Raw genomic sequence first — 25,422 nt, forward strand, 5'->3', positions numbered from 1 at the left:
AGATCCTTACTGTGAGTTCTTCACTGGATGACTATATGACCTTGTGACTCTGGATTTGGCTCGAGAAGAGGAGCATCCCATTTGTCTGTAAATATTTCCGATTAAGAAAATGAGTTGTTTGTGCACAGACTTGAAAGTTCTAAGTAGATAAACTTGTGATACAAAAAGAAAGGAACTTTTGGATGCAGCAAGATCCTGCCTTGTGTAGGCAATGTCAGCAGCAACTGTCACCCTGTTATGGACTCTGGGAGGTAAGGGAGGCTGTGCTCACGCATGAGGTATCTGCTACTAAGGCAGGCCACCTCCCTTCTGTGGCCTTGGCTAAATCAGTTGGGAAGGTGAGCTTATCTTATGGGATGATATGTGTAGCCTTTTTGCACCAAAGTGTAATCCATTTCACAGGTTGCAAGCATGCCGTATTATCTACTTCCATCATCACAGAGCTTGTTAAGAAAAAAGAAGTTACTTAGGGTGTACCAAATTAAATTAAAAGAATAGTACAGGTTGCAGTGGAGAGATAAGGTGAATATTTGGAGATATCTAGAGGGAGGAAATATAACCACCTGGAGATAGTGTCTTCATTTCTGTTTTGGAGACAAAAAATAAAAATAAATAAATAAAACAAAAGAACTCCCTTTGTGAGCTCTTTTTTTCCTTTCTGAAATCCTTTGCTGAGGGTCCCTTTAGCTCTTACCTGGATTACTTCCTGTACTTTCTACTTTTCGCTCCAGTGTCTGATCTCCTCTGCTCCATTCTCTCCATCATCAGCACAGCTCTGATTGTGACTCCCAAGGGCCTAGGTTAAACTACAGAGTTTTTGTTTGGCCCTCCGAGTATCACCCCTTCCACCTGTCACTGAAGGTGTGCTCCCACCTTCCTGGAATACTCTGTGATTCTTCCTCAGGCCCCCTGTTTTCCCACCTTGGGAGCTCTGCTCATGCAGTTTTCCCTTTTTGTGGGATAACCTCAGCAGCGCTCCGCTGTTGAAATTGTAGCTGTAGTCTTCCAAAGCCCAGCTCAGATGCTCCACGCCTGTGTGAAGCCTTTTGTGATTCTTCCAAACCTGTTGTGATTTCGCCATTCTCTTACTTTGTACTCCCTTACATCGTCCGCCGTAGTTGTGTTCTGTTTTGGTCGTTGACATATCCAGCTTAACTTCTCTGGAGACTCTGTAAGCGTGGGGACGGGGGTCTTGCCCATTTTTGTCACCTTGCATATAGCCGATGCCCACAATATAACTTTCAGATCGAATGGATTGCACGGCTCAGCTGCCACTCGGATTTTCTTCCTGTAAATCACCTTTTGGCTACTTTACACTCCCTTCACAGTTTTCTCTCTGTAAGTACCTAATGCTGGACATTTCAAAAATTTCAACTTATTCCTGTTGTGTCCTGCATCTTGGTCTTTTGACACATGTTTTTCCAGGCCAGGGTTGTACATTTGTGTCTTGGCAGCTTGAGAGCTGACTGTGAATAATGAGTCAATTATCATCCAGCCTCAGGGAAAGCACAATTATTCCTGACTGGCCTGGCTGAGGTAATCCTCTCCTCCCTGTGCCCTTTCAAATGAAGAACATAAAGCAGTTGGAATTCAGAGCACTGCAAACGGAATTTAGACAAAACCTTTGTCTGCTGAATTTAGCTTCTTTGGATTTATTCTGATTTATGATTGATTGGTTTTTAAATTGCTTATTTAATCCTAACGACTATCGCTCCCGGGGAGGCCGGATACGAAGGAGCATGTGACCAAGAAGCAGTGGAGTGAAGTAGTTTGGCTGGACAAATCAAGACCAAATATTATTGTCCAGAGAAACATTGCTCTAGGCTAGGAATATAAAGTGAAAATCACCCCCTGACTTTCAAAGTACCCAACCTTGTTATAAGCATGATTGCTTATCCCCTATTCTTTTTGCAGAAGGCTTTTTGCAACTGCCCAGTGTTGCACAGAATTTCCCCCCATGTATTTTTCTTTCCTTCCAGCAACATAGCCAATATCTCTTCGTGACTGAGCACACGCTCTTGATTTATATTGCCGTTGATCGTGGGGCAGAAGGACAGACTCTCGAGGTTGCCGTCAGGAATCAATGGGTCATGAATTCTGATGTCGGTTGTGTTGATCTGTGAAAACTCTCCCACGAGCGTGGTGATGCTGTTCTCAGCACATGGGGTCTAGTCTAGTCTGGCTTTTGTATGGGCAGAATTTGAATTTTTAAAAAGCTTTTTTACAAAATTGAGTTCTCTGAAAGCGATCACTTTCATCTGGAAGATACATAACCAATATGTGGTTAATGTTTAACTTATCAAGGCATCTGTGGTTTCCACCTTTTCAAAGAGTGAAATCTTTTTCCTTGGCCTGAAATTAGACATGGTAGGTATAGTTGGTGGTCTTGTAAAGGACATCTGTTAGAAGCTTATCTGTTTGGTACCAAAAGAAAATTGAAATTCCATTGCTGCAGAATAATGAAACCTTAAAAAACCTTTAGGAAAAAACAAACAAACAGACAAACAAACGAAAAAACCCTTTGTTTCATCCATATTGAAGTTTTGACCCAGAAACACCGCAAGAAACTGTCTTTCAGGTCTCAATAACCTACTTGCATTCTGAAATATTGCTGCTAGATTTCTAAAGTGTATTATATCTGATACTTATTTCTTTTTTTTAAATTTTTTTTTCAACGTTTTATTTATTTTTGGGACAGAGAGAGACAGAGCATGAACGGGGGAGGGGCAGAGAGAGAGGGACACACAGAATCGGAAACAGGCTCCAGGCTCTGAGCCATCAGCCCAGAGCCTGACGCGGGGCTTGAACTCACGGACCGCGAGATCGTGACCTGGCTGAAGTCCGATGCTTAACCGACTGCGCCACCCAGGCGCCCCACTGATACTTATTTCAAAGCAAGAAACATTACGGGTGAGATGAAAGGGGTAAAAGGACCCCGATGGAGCACAGAAGCAGATGAGACGGGCGCTTGGGTGGCACGTTTGGATTGCCACCAGGATAACTCTAGGAAGCAGCAGCTGGCTCTCTGATCAGGCTTTAGGCCACTTTGGATTCTGGGCTGTGCCAACATCTGCCAATTTGACATTATCATATCGAAAAAGAACTTTTTTTCCTATCTTACTCTGCCAAGAGATATATTATTTGCTGTTTTTTTCAAAAAATGATAAAAGCTTTCATAAGAAGCATTCTGGGTCTTTGGAGTGATAGAATATACATTCTTATGAAACTACTTTCAAGGTTCAGGAAGGAGGCTTAAAACTGTAGGTTCCGTCAGAGAGAGAACAAGTTCTTTTCTGAATCTTCTGGTATTTTTTCTTTCTTTTTCTTTTCCCTTTTCCCTTTTCTTTTTCTTTTTCTTTTTTTCTTTTCTTTTTCTTTTCTTTCTCTTTTCTTTTCTTTTTTTATTCTTAAGTTTATTTATTTATTTTAAAAGGAGGGGGGCTCAGAGAGAGAGGAAGATAGAGAATCCCAAGCAGGCTTGGTGCTGTCAGCACAGAGCCCAACGCAGGGCTCGAACCGACAAACCATGAGATTAAGAGATGATGTTTAAATGACTGAGCCACCAGGCATTCCTCTTCTGGTATTGTTTTTAGTGAAAGCTTTATGTTTACAAAAGGAAGTTTTAAAAGAATGAAGAAGATGTTTTGTTAGATCTGAGATCCCTGCAATAGCTCAACATCAGCATCAGACGATGGGACTTTGTTATGTATTGCTCATTATTTTGAAGGAGTCTCATTTGGTTATCTGTCAAATAACCTGAGCGTTTCATTGGAAATGGCAGAGGAGTGCATTGAGTGATTATGGGAACAATCAGAACTTGTCCTTACAGAGCATCTGTTCTTCTCAGACATCACTGCTTCTCAGGTATTTAAGTCAATAGACTATTACATCAGTGTGCTGGGACGTAGTATGTTCTTAGTAAATACTAGCTTTAGGTTGTGCTGGATTTAAAGGAAAAGCAGGGAGAAGAGAAACTATTCCACCTCCTATTAGGACAGGGCACTGAAGGGGGTGCCTGGGTGGCTTAGCTGGTTAGGCGTCCGACTTCGGCTCAGCTCATGATCTCATAGTTCGTGGGTTTGAGCCCATGTCAGGCTCTGTGCTGACAGCTCAGAGCCTGGATCCTGCTTCAGAGTCTGTGTCTCCCTCTCTCTCTGCCCCTTCCCCACTTGCACTCTGTCTCTCTGTCTCTCTCTCTCTCTCAAAAATAAGTAAACATTAAAAAAATAAAAACAAAAACAGTGCGCTTAGGAATGACCGGTAGCCACAGGAAGTCTTCTTGTCTCTAACTTTGATGAAGTTTGAGGAGCCCTTCCGTTCCTCAGGTGAATCCTCCTGTCTCTAGGCATTTCTGTTCAGATCTTGCTCTACCCTGCTACCTTTGCTTATCTTTCCCCCAGGACCGATTTAGGACAGCTCTGGTTGTAAAAGGGGAAGAAATCGGGGAGGTAAGTCCTAAGACCATCACTTCCTCACCTATCTGATCTTTTCTAGTGCTGGTTGCTTACTCCAGCAGTATTATTGGCAACATTCCCATTACCTTACTCACTCAGCACTCCACCCCCTGACCCCCACTCCTCCATGCCAGCTGCCAAGGCTAGTGCTTCCCATCAGAATTTCTGCCTTCCCAGTGGAAGCTACTTAGGAGTCGTGGATGCTGGTGTAGGAGTAAGGAGAGAGAACTGACCTCAGCTTGTGTTATTTATTAATACAGACTTTTTAAGGAAAAAATGATGCATTCAGTATTTGCATTTTCCCTCTCTTGTTTATTGAGTGTTAATAACGTATTACAGACTAGGTTACCTTACCTCTGTGCCCCAACAGTATTCCAGCGTTAATGTCCTGTAGATACCCCTGCAAGTCTTAATTCTGCCAATGATGGGGTAGACGGAAGCCAACAAAGGACTCTGACTGAACTTGCACTAGGCTGTAAACAACAAGAATCTCACTGCTTTTGATGCCATGCAAGTCACAGCTCCAGAGAAACAAACATGGCCACTCTGCTGGGTTAGGCTGTCTCCTACCGCTTTGGTTAGATACACGCCTAGGAAGCACACAGATCAAAGTTCTCCTGGCTCTACGACTACCATTGGTTCTTCTTGTGCTGTTGTAAACTTTTCTTTGTCTGCTTTCTGGGATTTTTTTTTTTTTCTGTTTCATTCTTCTGTACTCTAAACACCCTTTCCCTTCATTTGCTATATCACTCTAAGTGGCATAGCACTGTGATTGGGAGTGTGGATTCTGAGTCAAAAGGCCTGGGTTCAAATCCCCACTCTGTGATTTGCCAGCTGTGTGACTTTGAACGGGTTACTTGATCTCTCTAGTAGGTCTTGGTTTCCTTGTCTGTAAAATGGGGATAACAGATAGTACCTACCTCTAGGGTTTCTGTGTGCCTTAAATGAGATGCATGAGGCCCTCGTACAAGAGGATTTGACACTCAATCCATGTTAACCCTCATTATTAGTTCCTATATTGAAAATAATTTTATGGCTTAAACCCCTATCCCAGTGTAATTTTGACCAGATATTTACCTCTAGCTATGATACAGCCTATGCCTATGCTGCCTCTGGGATGTTTCCCTCACTATTTCTACTGGCACCTCAAATGAGCATGATCAAAGCTTAATTCATTACCTCTCATCCAAATTTATCCCCCACATTTCTGTTGATGGCATCATGTTATCATAATCTTTTCAGTCTCTTAATTTAGGATTACTCTTAGACCCTTTCCTTATCCTAAGAAGATAATCACAAATGTGAACAGATTTAGCACAAAGATACTATAATTATAAATAGTCAAGAATGGTCAAACATTGCTCTTTAGAATTACATACGTGGACGCACAGATAAAATATGAGAAAAATAGCCATTGGGAGAAAATTTTGTTACAGCTTTTCTGTTTTGTAAGATTAGGAGTGATTTTCTAATTTTAATTTTTTTCTCTTGCAAATTTTCCAAAATCATCCATACATTGTTTCCACATAAGGAAAACCTAACCTCAATTTTAGAAAAAAAAAAAAAGAGAAATATAATATCTAAGAGTTTTGCAAATACTGTACTTTACTGACCTTGTAATGGTGGCTGAGAACAGTGTTGGATATATAGTAAGCACTTAATAAGTATTTATTGAAAAGTGAATGAAATAGTGTTATCTTTCTATGCATTTTTAGAAATAATTTTATAAGTTTTTTTTTTAAATAAAAGTTTATTTATTTCTTTTTGAGTGGGGGAAAGGCAGAGAGAGAGGGAGAGAGACAGAATCCCAAGCAGGCTCCATGTTCAGCATGGAGCTCAATGTGGGGCTCGATCCCATGACTGTGAGATCATGACTGGAGCTGAAATCAAGAGTCAGGTGCTCAACCAACTGAGCCACCCAGGCACCCCAGAAATAATTTTGTAAAGTTAAGAGTGCTCAATCCCTCAAGCATTCAGCTTGTAGATTTCTTTGAAAAACATTTTTTTTTTTTGGTTGTTGTTTGGAAGAAAGATTCTCAATAAATGTAAAATTAACTAGACTCCGTGTGGTGGATGTTTTATAATATCATTTCAGAGGATAACGTGACCAAAAGAGGAGCATTTGGAACTGATTCTTCAGAAAACGTATTTCCTTCAGAAGAGGAACAGGTAATACCCCACATTTATAGAAACAGGAAAAAAAAACATTTTTTATGAATTAGAAGAAGAGAGAAAGAGAGTGTAAGAACATAAGAAACATTGGACAGTACTGGATCAGTAACTCAGACTCTTAATTCTAGGCATGGCATTGGGATGCTTCATTGAAAATCATTACATTTCATGATTTCAGCAGCCAAAGTTTATGATGGTAACATAGTTATCCCCCAATTTTTAAGTTCCCTTAAGGAACTGCCATCTAAAAATTCTTATCATTGTTTACATATTTTAGCTTGTCCTCTACTTGGAAAAAAAAAAAGAGTTCCTTTTTATAATTATCTGTGTAAAATAGGAATTTCTTTTACCTGCTCTGGATTCATCTTTTTTTTATTGATTTTTTTTTTTTTTAATGTCTAGTTTTGAGAGAGAGAGAGACAGACAGACAGATGGCAAGCAGGGGCGGGCAGAGAGAGAGAGGGAGACACAGAATCCAAAGCAGGCTCCAGGCTCTGAGCTGTCAGCATAGATCCTGAAGCGGGGCTTGAACTCACAAACCACGAGATCGTGACTTGAGCTGAAGTTGGACGCTTAACCAACTGAGCCACCTAGGTGCCCTTGGGTTCATCTCTTAAAGTGAAATGTATTATCCTGGTTTTTCCAAGATTTGGTCAATAAATATTGGATGCTCTCTTCCCAATTTTAAAGACTTGATAGACTATATTCATATTCTCCTTGGCTATGGTTCTTAACTATCAAGGAATCCTAGTGGAAGCTAGTGTACTTTTTACACCATTTGAGTTTCTACTTTCTAGTTCATGTCTTCCTTGTGGTATTGTGGACAAAAGTGTAACTATCAAGGAATCCTAGTGGAAGCTAGTGTACTTTTTACACCATTTGAGTTTCTACTTTCTAGTTCATGTCTTCCTTGTGGTATTGTGGACAAAAGTGTACATGAGATTTCTACAAGGGAACAAAGGTCTCTGTGTTATTAAAGTGTTTATACATAGCAGAGTCCTACAATTCTTTAATTCCAGAACTTGCTCCCAATGAGATGGTTATGGGACCTAACCATTTTTTTTCCCCTGTAAAGGATTCACTTTCTACTGGCAATCACTGGCAATTGGTATATTTTCTATTGAGTCTTTAACCAGCACGTGAGAGGCAAAGAATTGTCCAATGATATTGTTTCCTAATAACTTGAAAATGTTGTACTAGCATTCTCTGGTTTGTCCTTCAGAGGTTCAATGGGATGGAATGGGAGGTGGGGTAATGAGGTGGGGAGTGTTCCTACTTTACACATGAGAAAACTGAGGTTAAGTAATTTACTCTAGGTTATACTGTGGATGAGTGTAGAAGCAGAAGTAGAAGTCAGACCTCCTGAAAACTATTCCCTGACCACTACTATGACTTAGTGGATCTGGTCCATCATGCATAGCTAATTAACAAAAACTGGAAGGGGAGTTTTATTGCCCAAGGGGCTACAATGTCAGCTCCTTTATTTTTGGTTGTTTCATTTTCCCATCAATGTGTCCTCACTGTTTTTTTCAGATAGTGATAGATGAAGGCCAAAAAGTTGGCAGTACCTTTCAAGGTGATCTGAATCGGGCAGGAAAGGTGAAGGTAAGGCTTGATTCAATTTTCTTCCGTGGTTAAAAAAAACAAAACAAAACAAAACAAAAAAACAAAAAACAACCACAAAGAAAAAGAAAAAGTCAAAACGAAACAAAACAAAAAACCCCCACAGGACTCGTTTGCTATCTCTCATACAAAATTGGATAATTCAGCACATTTTACTGGTGTTTAAATATCTTTGAAGTATGGTTGGTTGGTGGGGTTCCAGATCTTTTCCCCTGGAAGCTTAGCAAATGGAAGGGGTGCTTCAGTAGAGAAACATGACTCTAGTCACCCTGAACATACACCATTATTAAGAGAAATGGCAGTCTAACAGTTTTAGTACTGAAACCATCATGGTGAAGATAAATTCTTGCTGTCACTTGGATGCCAGGAAATAACTACAGTTATGTACTTACAAGCAATGGAAGCTTCCATTTTTAATTCATATGCCAGAGCCACGGTCTGGGAAGTAGAGCTGGGGGAAGAAAAACCCAGGCTGTGTTTTGAATTCCATTTACGAGATCTGAATTTCTAACTTTATGATATTTCATTATGAGCATGTTTTAGGTCACGAGCATTTCGACATTGTGCCTTTACTCTACTAGGTCTCCTTTATGCCGGTGGTGAAATCATTTTCTTATTTACACTCTGGTATTCACCTGAGATGAATTAGTTCGTGTCTGAAATGTTACCGTTTTGTTAATCTAAAATGTCTCATTGTCAGCTTGCTGTGGAGAGCAGGATTCCACGAGGACTAGTCTTTCATTGAAATGCTGCTATTGTGTCTGTAAAGGTCATTTGCTCTGCTTTTTACCTTTGAAGTAATTTTCAGTTTTATTTGTTCGAAAGAGAGAACACTTGATTTTTGGCCCTGCTCACCTCTCTTGTGATTTACCTGGGGCAGGATGATTTTATTTCCAATGAACCTTTCTCTTCTGCTTTCTTTAGTTTCTTCTCTCTGACTCTAGAGTGAAAAGCCCATTATGGTAATAGCCAGACCCAACACCATCATTTGGTTGAGAAGCAAAAGCAATAAAACAAAAACAAAAAACCAGAGTCACTGTTTTGGACTGTCTTGGTAGTAGTATATATCCTGGGAGGGAATCTGGGAACAAAGTCCCTTTTCAAAAACTCCTCAGACCATCCTTTCCCTTTCAGTATAGAGATCTTACTATCCTGCCTATAAAACCCAGGCTAACTTCCAAATTTACTGCTTCTTTCAGATGTCTTTGGGAAAGCACAGTGAACACAAAGACAGTTAGTTGAGACTCAGAAGTTAATGAGAAAAGTGGATTCAGTTGCTTACTTTGAATGCTGTGGAAGGGGGTTCATTGATTCTTAATTGTATTTTTTCAGTAGGTCTCATATACATAACAATGATGTTAATCCTTTTTTAGGTGGACAATTTCCTAGATTTACAAGATTTGGACATAGAAGAGACTCAGCCCCAAATGAGCAAGGGTATGCTTTCTGTTTCCTCTCTCTACTGCTTGACCTCTTTCCAGAAACTACAAATAAGACTTTAGACAGGTTTTTCTTTTCTTTTTTTTCTTTTTTTTGGCAATCCCTACCTGCACTTACCCTGACGTAGGGAAAACTACAGTCCTGCAATTTCTTTTTCAATAACAAAGATTTCAGCTGAAAGGTCAAAGCCTGTTGAAGGTTGTAAACTCTTTGGTAAAATGAAATAAAGATGCCCCTACCTGCCCCCACCCCATATGGTTGAGTTTCAGATAATTTTAAGCCACTTGAGTCAAACCCTTATTTCTTAGAAGTACCGTGTAAATTGAATTATTTTTGAGTGATACCTAAAGTATCAATTGATCATAGAAATCATAAAAATAGCGGAATTCATCGTAAAATAAAAACATAAAATCAAAATCTTCACTTTTATAAGTATTTATTAAATATATAAACCAAACATTTACGACTAAAGATATATTGTAAATGTTTCTTTCAGGGCGTTTTCCCATTTGGGCTGGGCTGGGAGAGGCTTAATGCTAGTCCATTGATGTTTATGTAGATGAGGCCTTTTTCCTTTCCTGCTTAACATTACTGTGTAAACATAGGTGTCCTTTGTTGCTCAAAAAACCTTCGAAATACATTCAAAATTGGAGTCGTTTGGTTTGGAAATTCCTGTTCCTAATTTAATATGCAAGAATATCTTAAAAAGTTAATGTTGAATGTTAGGGAAGGGGCAGTTTCTCTGGGGGTTTGGTTGCTGGTGTTGAATTGTTGTTTACAGTCTTTAGGTAATTATAAACATGGATGACAGTGATTATTGTTGGGGAGGGTGATTAATTTATAATCACCTACACATTACAGTGTGGGTGTTGTTAGTTCCGGGGATGGTGACTCTGTGTAAACTGGTTGTATGAAAGTCCCTGCTCTGGCTTCTCTGGTTGCCCAAAATTGAGAGGCTTTGGTAATTGGGAATAATGAACATTTTTATTCTGCTCTGAAACATCATACTACTCCACGGAAGGGAGTGTTTCTCATGCACTCTGTTAACCAGTAGACTTTACAGATTTTTTTCCTTACTTACTTGGTTCAAGTGAGATCAGAGATCTAAAGGAATCATGCTCCAGAGAGAGGTTCTTTTAACTTTAATACCCCAGGCAGCTCTGAATGTCTCTATATAAGCAGCTTAAGGGGTCCGATTGGATCATAAGGGGTAACTAAGGACTTATCAGGAAGCCAAGTTTGTAGAGAAAACACACTGTTTGGGGGAAGAAGAGATGTTAAAAACGCAGATTCCTGGGTCCTATTCCCAAGACAGAGTCTAATTCAGAAGGTCTTTGGTGATAGCTAGTGCTCTACATTTTTAATCATTATCCCAGGGGATTCTGATTCAGTTGTCTGTGGATGACACTTGGGGACAAATGGTTCTAGTTCGCATGTACTACATTTGCAATATAAACTTAATATTCTAGGAAGGCACAAAAGTAGACAGGTTGTGCATTTTTTCCATGCCTCAGATGTCTTGCTTCCTGCCATTAACAAGAATGTATGTATACTGGCATAAACCCACTTAGTCCACACATCTGATTTTGGTGATAGCAGTCTTTCAGATTAGCCTTTTTACCTTTCCCATTATTTTTACATTGTTTTCTTTAAACATTTCTTCAAGTTGTGTTTTTTTCTTTTTATTACCAGAGCTATTTCTTTAAAGAAAATAGCATATAAACATCTCCCTGGTATAGCAGATTTTTCCAGAAATCAGATAACAGGCAGTATTGCATTTGTGTATAAAAGGTTGCTGAGGCTAAACCAGGTCTCAGTGGACTTGAAGGAACTAGTCCCCCCGTCCCATGTGGAAAGCAATGTGCAAAGGCCAGACAGAACAGCAACCCAGGCTTCGGTGATCGATTCCAATTTCTGAAAAGACCACCAGGACTTCACAATTTTCATAATGCACAATCTGGGTCATTTGAAAGGAAAAAAAAAAAGTTAGTTTGTGCCAAGGTGAATTTTCATTTGGACCTAATTTGTATTACACTTCAGGAATGTGAGCAGAAGGCAGATATTTATATCAGATGGGAAATGTGACATTTGAAATAGGCAAGTTGCTTGTATAATCTTGGCAGCCGAGAGGTTTACTGATTAGATTCTGTTGTTATTGTTTAAGCAACAGATTTGCCCAGGGCAACAAGGAAGAGTTGCGTATTGTTTTTCTACCATTGATTTTATTTGCTCACCTTATTTACTTTCATAAATATTCTCCAAGATTCAGGAGCATGATTCTTTCCCGGGATTTGGCCTATCATTTTGGCTGCTTGGGAGGAGACGGTGTTTCCGAGGAGCCAACTCGGCGCAGCGGTCTCGAGCTGTTGTCTGAGGGACACATTGGCCACCAAGTTTGGTGCCCAGTGTGTCTTTGACATCAAATTAACCCCTTTTGCCTCCTTTGAATTTGAGATAGGTGGTTAGCCTGATGGTTACTGTCATACCCGACTCTTATCCAGAAAAATCGTTATTTGGCACAGGTGTTAGTTATTGTGCTGAAGCCTTAAAGCAGGAAGAATCTTTTGGTCTTCTTTCTTTATTTTTTCCCCTCATTTGGTCCAGCCTGTGTTCTGGCTGAGTGCAAGTCGACTGAAGAGAGTCTTTCGAGGTTTTATTCTCAGCATGATGCCGTCTTACACAGGTCTCTTGACCGGTGGGTGTGCTTATGCCGTGGTTATGTTGGGTGAAAAAGGGCAAGTGATTCTTGCTCAAGCATTGGCAGCCTTATCTGATTTTCATTTTCAAGCTCTCTGGTACTCCCAATTCTAAGGAAGGCAGTAGTCACCTCTTGAGGCGCGTGTGTGTCTCAGTCAGTTAACTCTTGATTTCGTATAACTCTTGATTTCGTACAACTCTTGATTTCGGCTCAGGTCATGATCTCACGGTTCATGGGATCCAGCCCTGCCTTGGGCTCTGTGCTGTCAGTGCGGAGCCTGGTTGGGATTCTCTCTCCTCTCTGCCCCTCCCTGCTCATGCTCTCTCTCTCTCTCTCTCTTTAAAAGTAAATAAACATAAAAAAAAATTCTTTCCTTCTCTGCAACTTCAAGCAGCTTGTGCAGTCTGTGAATGGCCTGGGACTCATTCCACAGACATATAACAACTATGACTGGAGCCTGGAATATAATGAAGAATAAGCAGATCCAGGTCTGTCCTCATGTAATTCATTAACCAGATGTTAACCAGATAATCACAAATGTAGGATTATAAGTTGTTTTAGATCTCATGGGAACATATGGTGGGGTAACTTAAATTTGTCTGTGGGATCAGAGAAAGCTCTTCCAGAGCCTGAGATCTAAAGGATTTGTACCTGTAACTAGATGAGAGGGGTGGGGGTCAGGATGAGGGGAGGGTGGAAGAGTATAGGAACAGCATAAGGAACAGCATGTGTAAAGGTCCTGAGCTCAGAAAGACATATTTCAGCCAACTTATAGCTTAGGCATTTTGTTTCTTTTATACTTAGGACTGTTAATAATCATTCTTTTATTGTTAGAAGACTACTAAAAACACTGAGAGAGAAAAATCCTTGCTTCAAAATGTCTCTCTATCCCTGTTCCTCAGTTTTGTTTTTGATTTTTCCTGTTCTTCCGATTTTTATATGTGCAAACTTACCTACCTATGAAGGCCCAGCTTGAAAGCCACATCAGCCACAGGGGCAAATCTGCCACCCGATCCTCATGATTGTATGAAGAAACTTCCACTCCATTCCTGAGAAGAGAACAGAATTGGGAAGACATTTCTGCCCTTTCAACATCCTCTACCTTTTTCTCTCCAAGGGAAATGTAAGGCTGTATCTACTTAGAGAGATTGGGAAAACAAACTGTGTATATATGGTTCAGTCCCTTTGTTTCTTCTTTTGGGTTCATGATCTTTGGAAGATGTATGTCTTCTTGTCTGGGTCTTTGCCATCTTTCTTATAATAGACACAGTAATTTGATGGGGCCCATGCCTATCTTATCCAGTGGTTTTCAGCCTTAGAGACACAATGGAATCACTTTAAAAAAAAAAAGATACTTGGATCCTACCTTTGCAGATTCCTTTTCAGTGGTTTGGTGCATGTCCATTTTAAAGCTTCTCAGTGATTCTCCTGTGCAGTTGAGGCTGACAATTGAGATCCTCCTGTGCATCTCTAGACCTCTGGAGGCACTGCTCTCTGAGGTCCTACTTGAAGGGCTCTAGGGATGTGAAGCCATTCTTATACTTGGATAGATATGTGTCTGCTGTGTGGACTTTCTGTCAGGTGGAATAGCCTAACGTCTAGACTTGTAGGGAAGCTTGATACATAAGAAGCCCACTTTGTGACTACAGGACAAACGCTATTTTCAAATTCAGCTCTATTGGTTGTAAAGCTCCTATTTTAATCCCCATCTTTTGACTTCTGTATGTATTTCTCTTTTGTTTCTGTACTTAAAGATAGAGGGATATGACCTATTATAACTGTCAAATCCCAACCCCACACAGTGAAATGAGTCTTCCTTCATTGTCCCCACCTTGTCCTTGGATGGGCAGTAATCTTCCTCCTTTTGCACTTCCATTTTATTTATTCTGCATTTTTTTCTCAAAGCAAGTGTTAATGTGTCTCTTGAAAGCAGCGTATGGTTTATATGTATGCATCTACATACATACTATAATTTTGAATTTTAATTGGAAGTGTTTAGTTCATTTATACTTAATGTAGTAACTGATATATTTGGCTTTAAATCTAGTATCTTACTATTTTACTTTCTATTTGTCCTGCCAGTCTTATGCATTTTTCCCCTCTCATTTCTGGCCTATTTTGGATTAATCAACTATTATTGTATTATTTCATTGCCCACTATTTTTGCTGGGTTGAAAATTCTAGGGTTGTAATTATTTTCTTTCATTATTTTACAGATGATATTCTATTCTTTTCTGGTGTTAATTGTTGAAACTGTTGAAATCCAGATGTCAATCTTACTGTTGTTCCTTTGAAGATTATGTTTTTCCCCTCATCTAGCTGCTTTTATATTTCTTTCTTTTGTTTTTCAGTAATTTCACTACGACTTGGCATTGTTTTATTTGAATGTATTTTGCTTGGGGTTTGTAGAGATTTTTGTTAAGTACTGGGAAATTCTCAGCTCTTGTCTCTTCAGATATTACTTATGCCTTGAACTTTCCACCGTGTCCCATATATCTGTCTTTTATGGGTTTTTTTCCTGCATTTTCCATCCTTTTTAATTTCCTTTCTTGCTTCAGTTAGAATATTTTCAACTATCTATATTCTAGGTCACTAATTCTTTTTCAAATTGTGTCTATCTTCTGTTAAAGCCATCAATATTTCAGTTATTTTAGGTTAAAAAAAATTTTTTTTAAGTTTATTTGTTTTGGGGGAGGGACGGAGAGAGGGGGAGAGAGAGAAAGTCCCAAGCAGTCTCCACACCATCAGCACAGAGCCTGATGCAGGGCTCAAACTCATGAACCATGAGATCATGACCTGAGCCAAAACCAAGAGTCAGAGGCTTAACCAACAGAGCCACCCAGGTGCCCCTCAGTTATTTTAGCTTTTAAAAGAGATCTGGAATATCTGTTCTTATAGATTTCAGTTTTGTACTGAAATTCTCCATTTTTGTAATGTATTTGGGGGGAACATAATCAATTGTTTTAAAGTTCGTGTCTTATAAATGCCAATACCTGGAATCTCCTGTGGGTCTGTTTATTTTATTCATTTTCCCTTTTGATCTGGTATCTTTGTATACCTGGTAATTTTTGTTTGAATGCTGAATATTGTATATAAAATATTATGTAGGGTCTGGATGATGTTATCTTTTTCTAGCATAGCTCTTCTTCAACATCTTGCTAGCAATTAGAGTAGTAATAGATTACCTTAATCCAATCTAGGGATAGGATGATATAGGATTGGGTTTAAGGCCTTGTGGGGGCTGCTTTACTTCCAGTGCTTGCTTATTCCTAGGGTGTATCCCTACAAATAAATCACAGCCCCTCCTGCTTGGAGGCCCTAAACTCTAATTTTATCTTCATTGCACTGTAACTCTGTTGGTAAATTCTGCTAAGCTTCTCAGCATCTTAGCCTCTCTCTCCTTTGCTTTTTGGCTTCTCAGCTTCTGCTTGCAAATCAGTAAATGCCATCAGTTGAAAAGCATTTTGGACTCTTGGACTCATTTCTCAGTATGTTCCATCTCTCTAGGATCTTGGCACCTCAAGTCCCAGGCTGCCCTGGTAGCTTGCCAATGCCTTTAAGTAGTTGATTTTTTTGTAACTTATCCAGCTTTTCCAGTGTTATTGGTGGGAGAGTTGGACAGACATTCGTTAGACCAGCAGACCCCTAGGGATGTGGTCTGGGAACTCCTAGGGAAATCCCAAGGTCTGAAGGGCAAATGTGTTGATGTTTGCATGGATGTAGCAAAAGCAGTGTGGGTAAAGATTCTGGTAGCTTATTGAAAGTCAAGGTAGTGGCACAAAACTATACTAGTAGTCATTGTAATCTTCACTGCCATGGATTTGTAGTTTAAATAAATGCTAGTTTCCATTGACAATGTTTTTGATGAAGTGGTAAAAATGATTAGTTTTGCTAAATCTTGATCCTTGACTACACCTTTTTTAGTGTTTTGTGTGCTGAAATAGCAAGTATGCAAAAAGCACTTCTGCATTCTGAAATACAGTCGTTGTCTCATGGAAAAATGCTTGTGTGATTGAGTGTATGCTGAACTAGTTTTTCTCTTTCTTTCATGGAACAACATTTTTACTTCAAAGAATGACAGACAAACTATAGTTCTCAAAAATGAATGAAGTGAGCCTTCAAGAAAAACAACTGGTAGTGTTCATGGCCAATGATAAAATTGACAATGGATCCAGTGAAAATTCATTTTTGGAAAACTTGTAGCTAGTACTGTGAGCTTGACAGCTTCCCAATATCTAAAGGCTTTTCTGATAAAGTTTGTAATGCTAACTAATGTGATTTTTATACTGTATAATGAAATGTGTCAACATTTGGAAGATCTACATAAACAGTGAACCAATATTTTCCAAATGACCAATTTATGATGTTATAAAATTATGCATAGGAGAAAGATCCATTCAGTGTGTAAGATAGACCAATGAATTTTAATGTAACAGTATGAAAAATTCACTGAAATAGTTTCAGATTGCACACTGAAACTATTTTTAAAAACGTTATCATTTGTCACGATCTGGTATAGCATCAAAGAAGAATATCCACAATTATATAAAAAGGCTATTAAAGTACTCCTCTCTTTTCCAACTACATATCTGCATGAGACTAGATTTTCTTCATTTACTTCAACAGAAAGAGTGTATTCCAAAATTGAATGCAGAAGCGAATATAAAAAACGTAGTTTTTTTTTTCTCTTAAGACAGACATTTACAAATTTTGAAATTGTAAAACAATGCTTTCTTTCCCACTATTTTCCTTATTTTTGGAAAAGAGATTTTTCATAAAAATATTTATTTTACTATGTAATAGTATTATTGTTACTAATTCAATAAGTATGTATAAATTTGTCAGTTTTAATTTCTAATATGGTGAATGTTGATAAGATCTAACCCACATAAACAAAACAGCTCTTTGGGGTCTTCAAAAATGTTTAAGAACAAGAACCAGTGAGATGGACTATCATAGCCGAAAACTATGTGCTGAAAGCAGTTCTTACTGAAAGCAGTTCTTATCTATATTCTCTTTGATCTGGGGGTTGCCCAAATTTTCAGAAAATTTTGGCCATTTCTACATGGCAACAAAGGAACAAATTGGTTAATTCTTATGAATATGCCAGGCAGGGGAGCCTGGGTGGCTCAGTCAGTTAAGCGTCCAACTTTCTCTCCAAAAACAAATAAATAAACTTAAAAAATATATATATGCCAGGCAGATTGAAAATTATCTAAATGATCAGATGTCAGGTAAATTGCTTAATTTTTAAAAAAAATTTTAAGTTTATTTATTTATTTTGAGAGAGAGATAGAGAGAGAGTGAGCATGAGCGGGGCAGGGGCAGAGAGAGAGGGAGAGAATTTTGTCAGTGTAGAGCCTAACGTGGGGCTTGAACCCATGAACTGTGAGATCATGACCTGAGCTGAAATCAAGAGTCAGATGCTTAACTGAGCCACTTAGGTGTCCCTAGATTGCTTACTTTTTAATGTTGTACTAGACTATGTGATTATAGTTTTTGAATTGTGATTATTGGCTTAATATGGAAGGACACATGGCATCAACACACAGTTTGTACATGTTGAAATTCTTATCATTTAGTTGAGAAAGAAGATATTGGAATGTTTTCAACCTGTCTTGCCCTATGACATCGAGATTTGCTTTTGAGAGATGCCTTGATTCTACAATGCACGTGAGCCAAGATGGTGGTATTTAGTGAAGATGAAAACAAGGCCTTTGGTTGTTTCAGAAACAACCATTAATAAGATCGGATTAAGTTTCACGAAGCATTTCAGTTTTAGAGAGTGAGAACTTCAGAAATTCCATTTCCTCCCATCAATGAATACAATCATTTTCCCCCCAAGAGAATGTAACTTACCTATGATTTTAAAATGGCTGAAAGATAAGATAGCCTTCTTAAAATATGCCTTACCAGACTATTTCTGTATGTATTAGTTTCATTCTTCTATAAATCTGTCCTCTTTAGGGTTAAAGCTGTTCAATTTTGTCCTTAATTATTCTCGGATTGATTTTATGTATGAAAATCTTACCCCTCTAATAAAATTTATTTTTTGTGGGGAAGGATTATATACAGTTTACATCATCCACAGTGTCCTATTGGTAGACAGACTCTTGATATTTTCTGTTCAGTTTAAAAGTCGAGATGCAGGGAATTCATTTCCTATCTCAAGTATTTGTTGAGAATTTGCTATGTGTAAGGTGCTGTGTTAGGCATCAGTGAATATGCATTTGTGCATTTTCGGAGGAAACCGAACCTTATTGTTTTGAGAGAATTGTTTCCATGGCAGTAGAATCTTTATGAAAGAAACCATTTTTGTTGAAATCCTACTTTCTCTGCGAACATATTAGGAAGGCAAAGAGTTTCAGCATAGGAATTAGAGAGTTGTCTTCCTTGGCGCATAATATTGTCAATCAGATTTTAAATAGCTCCGAAAACAGAATTGATTTTGATTCACATTTGAACTGATGTTTGCGCTGGCAGCCAGTGGGTCTGGTAGTTACTGGTTTTCACATTAAGAGGCCTGAACCTTTCTCTGTTTGCCTTTGTTGTTGGCAGGCCCTGACCAGCCTTGTATCCATCGTAGGCAGTTCCACCGGGAGATCAATGCGGGGAGCTGGCTTTGAGCTCATAAATGGATATATTAGAAAGCCAATCTTTCCATCAACCTGATTGAGTTTAAAAATGCTTCTTCTCCGGGTATAAAATGTTTCAATGTAACCATGCTAATGTGCTATAGTAGTGACATTTCTTGGCTCTGAGTTTGGACGTATCATCTGATAGACTTAAATAATTTATGTAATGAAAATGCTTGCTTAGAAGAAGTTCACCATGTGACATAGCGGGCTAAGAGTCTGGGCTGTGCTGCCAGACTGTCCAGCTCTGACACTTTCTAGCTGTGGCACCTTGAATGAGGTTACTCTCAGTGCTTGAAGCCCATTGCCTGGAAAACAGGAAGTAATAGCACTGTTGGGAGGATTAGCTGAATTAATGCATATGAAATGTCACTTCATATAAGTGTTGGCTATTACTGTTGTTTTTATTTCTGCTAATTAATTAGGTCCTATTTTAAGGTTCCCGTAATTCATCATAGCAAAGCTACCTTCTTCACCATACCCCTACCCACACGCGTTCAGTTTCTAGGCTGTGTTCTGTTGCTGGAGTCCTAAGAACTTTGTAGTTACACGTTTTGTGAAGGTGATATCTGCAGTGGTGAGAGATGTATTTCAAATAAGTTTCGGTTTTTGAATATTAATACCTGCTTGATTGTCTCCCTATACGTGCTGCCATTGGCAACAGCCACGGCATGCCTGTTGTTAATTAATCACTTCCACTGAGAACTTAATTAGTGCCTTCATTAGGATCATCATGGAGTAGCAGGCAGCGTCATCCTGAGCCAGCTGCAAGTTATTGGCTAGCTCCAGCAGCCCTTCTGGTCCTATGAAAGCTTACGCTGACCAGGAGGCCTGGTGTGCTTCCCTTTTGTGTGTGTGTGTGTCCTCTTTAGAGAAAGTTGTGGAAGATCTGACCATGATGCATCCATGTTCTGTCACACATGCAAAAATAAGGCAACATACCCACTTACAACGTATAGATCAAAAAACCCAGATTGGTTATTGAATTCTTGTCATGGTGCTGAACAAGCTGGAAACAAGTTGTTGTTGTTTGCAATGTCGAAAATCAGACCATGAATCCTGTCTATGACAGAGTGTTCCATTTTTCTGCTGAAAGTCAAAACTCTTTCCTTCTGGCGTCATTGTTTTTTTTAATACACACAGAGTCTCAAATATTGCCAGAGTGTTATGGGATGAAATCAGCCCTCCCATTTCCTGTCTCTCCATCCCTTAGGAAAATACAGGGAAATGAGGCAAAGGTAGGCATCTTCTTGCCTTACTTTTCTGCAGAGATAGAGTCTGGGTTGGGGGTGAGAGGCATGAATAACTCACCCTATAAACGATACTTCTCCCAGAACTTTCGGATGGAATGTAACTTTGGGACAATAAGATAAAAATAAATGCACCAATGACTCCTATTTAATGGAAAACAGAATCCCTTGGGTCAGTCCCCAAATGAGCACAAGCATTGTGAAATGAATGACTTTACTTGAGCATTTCTGCTTCATTCTTTTGGCTATTGTAGGCTTCTAGGTAATTTAGGTCAATTGTGAACGTGGTGAAATATTTTGTATCTCACAGATTTGCTGCTGCTTCCAGGAGAAGTGGAGGAGGACGTCCACACACCTGTTCCACCTTACATTCCTTCCGTGGCCCAGCCCTTCACCCCTGAGGTCGAGCTGGTGCCCACTGGGAGAGGGGCACACAAAGAAATGGAAGAGGTACCCCACGGGGAGTTCAATCGGTTTTGAAATTGCCTTGAGTTTGTAACTCGTCCTTTCAGAGAAATGCTGCTATATCTATGTGCCTTTTAATTTTTCTTAGATTTGGAAAAATTTTAAATTCAAGTTGCTTAATTGCATCACTCTGAGTGCCATCTATTTCTAATGGGTGTATTTCTTTTTAAACATGGGGAGCAGAGTGCCTGGGTGGCTCAGTAGGTTGATCCTCCGACTTCAGCTCAGGTGGTGATCTAGAGGCTCGTGGGTTTGAGTCCTGCATTGGGCTGTGTGCTGACAGCTCAGAGCCTGGATCCTGCTTTGGATTCTATGTCTCCCTCTCTGTCCTTCCCCTGTTTGCATTCTGTCTGTCTCTCTCTTACAAATAAATAAACATTAGAAAAAATTTAAAAATTACTGAGAGCTATTATGTTTTTATGTGGAAACTATTTTTATTTCATGATGTGTGTCGTGCTGTAGGACAGTGTTACCTGGGGGAGGCGCTTATGCAATAGATTCTCTCTTTTTTGTTCTGGACTGGCCATTTTCTTTTTATTCTTGTTTCCAACGTCCTGTAAACATCTGGTGGTCATTAAGGTAAGGCCAAGCTGTTGTCACAGAGAATCCCAACAATAATGCAGTGGCTGAAAAGAGATAGAACTTTGCCTCTCATACAACAGCCTATGGAAAACCTTTAAAGTGAGCATTTGGCACTGTTCCCTGGGGCCATCAGGGGCCCAGTTTCCTTCTCTCTGGATCCCCACTATGCCTTAGGACATTGTCATATTCCCCTGGCCACCGTTAGTTACATGTTCCTATCGAGCACAGGGGGTGTTGGGAAGGGTCATCCAGTCATGTCCTTCACAATCAGGGAGAATGACGTCCCTGCCACATGTCTCTCCCACTTGTACATCTAGAAAGTCGTCTTTTGTCATCCTTTGCAACTCTTCTGTATATACGTTACAAACATGCACTAACCAAGGCTGCCGGTGATGTTGGGTAAGGACCTTTATCACCCTGTTTACTCCAGCATCAAAGAGTATCAGGTACAAGAAGCTGTGAGGGCTCTTTATTATTGCTTCCTAATAAAACCCCTAGGGATTGATTATTTGATCATTCAGTTACTACTAGTCTTGTCACCTGAAGATATTCTGTTATGGAAGCAGTCGTTCAGTCAAAGGTAGTCCACACATTTCAATTTTAAATTGCCTCTTTCTCATGGAACTTTAGTTTACTGACAGCACAAAAGTGTGTCTAGGATGCTTGCAGGCTTATATTAAACCCCCAAATTGGTACCAGATAAACTGGTAGGAACAGCCACTTTTCAATGTGCTTTTTGGATTACAGATTGCTTTCTCTGAGTAATAAGAAATAAAATTGCAATGTTATTTCTGGCAGGAATCAGTTTCTTTTAAAGACTTGTTCACACTCTTGACTTCAGTTGTGACCATACAAATGACTGGACCAGCCAGTGGTCACGGCACCTAGTGCCATAGAGGAATTGTTATAAAATTGTTTCAGTTGATAGGTTACAGAAACGGAATGATTCCTAGAATCTATCAAATAGCCAGTAAAAATGCAAGTTAAAACCTTGTACATGATTGTATCTTTAAAAGGAATATAGATTTCTTCCCAGAAAATGTGAACATTTTTTAAATGTTGGAATCAAAATGCTGTGAACAATTTCTGTGTTGGCAAACTTCTGAAACGTAGATGAAGAACTTTTGCTGTTTTTCAAATATCTGGAATATCTTGGTTGGGATTTTTATTTCTAACCACTATTTGTTAGAGAAACTTTTCAGAACTGTCTAGAATCATAATGCTGTATCAACTGTACCTTGGTTTAACAGTCTTAATCTTATTTTAAGGCACCTACTTCCAGAAAAGATCATAAGAATCATTTTCTAGCAAATATGTCTTGTAAGGACCTACCAAGGGACTACTGTGGGCCCGAGATGATAGCTGCTTTCTGTAACTTCAGTCTCAAAAGACGAAAGTGTAGCCTGGATGTCTTGACTTCCTCTTAGTTGCCGAAGAAGAGGCCACAAATTACCAGGTTTTACACATACGCATCTCCCCCTTCGAGTCAAACATTTTCCAAGAACCTTCTATATTCTATTTGTGAATACCTTCTTGCCTTAGTTATTCCGTTTTGATGAATTTTGGACAGCTTTATAGATGAAAAAAAAAATCCACATTAGGAAGATGAAAAATTGTGTATTGTTCCTCATAGAAGAAACTTTTGTAGTATTTCAACGGGAGATCTCCTGTTTTTCTAGTGCATAATGAGACTCTAAATTTTTTCACCTATAAAGACGGTTTATTTACTATATTACTTCGTAAGATAGCCTACAGCTAAATGCTGCTCTTATTGATTTGAGCATTAGTCCTGTTTTCTTTAATTTGCCTGTGTGGTAATCTGAATGAAAATGATTCCTCCTGTAACAGGGTCTCTCTTAGAATAAGTCACATGAGCAATTGTAAGGAAACTAGCTGTTTTCTAACAGTGTGCAAATTCTATTCCCTGAGAGGCTACAAAAAAGATTTCAATTAGATTTGAAATGAGACCCCTCAAATCCACATATTTCTCTCAGCTCCTTAGGCAAAAATAACAAGTTAATAACTTAATTCGCAGTTGTTTTCTTTTTAGTAGCAGGGGATTTGGTTTTCCATTGCACAAATTATTCTCTTTGAAATAAATCAGAATTTCAGTTTGTAATCCAAAAACCATGGAGTCTTACAGCTTAGAACCCTGAAATGAACCTAACCTGAAGGAAGAGAATTCCCAGTGTGTGCCACAGTAGCCAAGAGCTGAAATACATAAATAGAATTGCAACTTTTACTGTATTAGAAAAAAAATTTTTTTTAATGTTTATTTATTTTTGAGACAGAGAGAGACAGTATGAACAGGGGAGGGGCAGAGAGAGAGGGAGACACAGAACCCCAAAGCAGGCTCCAGGCTCCGAGCTGTCAGCACAGAGCCCGACGGGGGCTCGAACTCACAGACCGTGAGATCGTGACCTGAGCCGAAGTTGGACGCTTAACCGACTGAGCCACCCAGGCGCCCCCCTACTGTATTTTAAAAGCTGCCATTTAGAAGATCACAGTGATGTCTTCTGAATTGCAGTATACATCTGCTTTGAATTACGTATGTGACCCTCGTCCTGGAGAACTTTGAATTCACTGATGTGTGTCTTTGTAAGCTTACTTTCATTAAAAAGCAAAAAGGTAGAAACTAGTGCCGAGTTCAGGGCTACGCATACGGTAGACACGCAATAAGTGTTGAATGAACAAATAAATAAACAAAAAACCTCACTACCTACCGAGAGTGTTTTTTTCTGGTGTGGTAACATGGTAGGGCCCTTCTCTCTTTTCTTCTCTATTGGTTCATTCTCCTCAACATGTAAACGTGTTCAAGTCTCTCGCATCCTTAATGGAATGAAATGAAACAAAGGAAAAGAAAAACAGCCTTCTCTTTACCTCAGGCCCTCTTTGGCTATGGTCTGTTCTCCCGTTCTCACCTAGACTTGAGAAATTATTAGCCTAGCTGCTTCCTTTCCCGTCATGCCTCATTCAGTCTACCACAGAGTGTCCTTGCTCCAGCACCTGCTGGAGTGTATTCAGAATAAAGGTCCCAATTACTCTCTAACTGCCAGATCCCAATGGATACTTCCCAGCTTTATTTTAATCGACCTCTCTACTGGGCTTCTCACTCCACTGTGCTGGGCCCTTGTGGTCCTTCTGGTTCTCCCCTCACTGCTCTCCGCAGATGCTCTGTGCATTTGTTTGTTCTTTCCCCGCCTCCATTGGGGGTTTCCCTGCATCCATCCCCGATGAGTTGGTGTTGCTCAGGGTTCTGTGCCAAACCTCTTCCCACTTACATACTTGAATCCATTTATCTCTAGGCTACTACCTTCTATGCTTGTGTCTCCAAATGTGTATCTCCAGCCTCAGACCTTTTTCTGAGCTTCAGGTTTCTGTTTTCAGTTGCCTGTTGTTATCTCTATCTGGATTCCTTTAGGTGCCTTCAAATCAGCACGTTAGAAACAGCTTACCTTTCTTTACCTGCTTTCTCCTTGCGTTCATCCCCTCCTTCCCTTTCCGCATCCAGATCAGTCATCAAGTGCTGCCAGTTTTACTTTCTGATATTTTCACATCTCGCTCTCAGCTTCCTGTTCTCATTATCTCTTGCCTGGACTGCTTCAGCAGGCTCCTAACTGGCCTCCTTGACTCCAGATCTACCCTTTGTAATCTTCAAAGTAACCTATCTAGATATAACCTCCCAAGAGGGCCGGGCATCTTTCTGTTTTGTGCAGACCTATCTGTCCAGCACTGTCTCATTATAGGTGCTCAGTTAAAATTTGAATGCATGAAGGAATTTATCTGAAATGCATAGATGACCAAGTATCTACTTTGCTTCCAAAAAGTCCTTCAGTGACTTCATCATCTCTAGGATAAACAGCATATTCGACCATCATGATCTGGCACCACCTTTGTCTCTCGCTTCTCTCTACCTTAACATTAACACTTAACTACTTGCAGAGCCTCACATGTGAGACTTTGTATCTTATTTCCTTGGCCTGTTCCCTAGAACTCTCCTTATCTGCAAAGTTCTTCTTCCCTCAACCTTGTTAACTGATATGACGCTTTAAGATTCTGTTTAGATATCACCTCTGCCAGGAAGCCGTCTCTGATTCTTTCCC

At 39.5% G+C, this 25,422-nt stretch overlaps 1 protein-coding gene across 1 annotated transcript in view; it reads left to right on the top strand.

The window, feature by feature from the left end:
* IFTAP (intraflagellar transport associated protein) overlaps nucleotides 1-25,422 on the top strand; it is a 66,516-nt gene that overhangs the window by 37,032 nt on the left and 4,062 nt on the right. Inside the window, exons 3-6 of the mRNA XM_047072329.1 lie at nucleotides 6,550-6,623; nucleotides 8,160-8,231; nucleotides 9,623-9,686; nucleotides 20,583-20,722. Of these exons, the coding sequence (XP_046928285.1) occupies nucleotides 6,550-6,623; nucleotides 8,160-8,231; nucleotides 9,623-9,686; nucleotides 20,583-20,722 (350 nt within the window). The remainder of the gene's footprint in view (nucleotides 1-6,549; nucleotides 6,624-8,159; nucleotides 8,232-9,622; nucleotides 9,687-20,582; nucleotides 20,723-25,422) is intronic.

This window comes from Lynx rufus, unplaced genomic scaffold, assembly GCF_022079265.1.
Source record: "Lynx rufus isolate CCGP_SWC_20201006 ecotype Redwood Valley unplaced genomic scaffold, mLynRuf1.p SCAF_9, whole genome shotgun sequence".
NCBI lineage: Eukaryota > Metazoa > Chordata > Mammalia > Carnivora > Felidae > Lynx > Lynx rufus.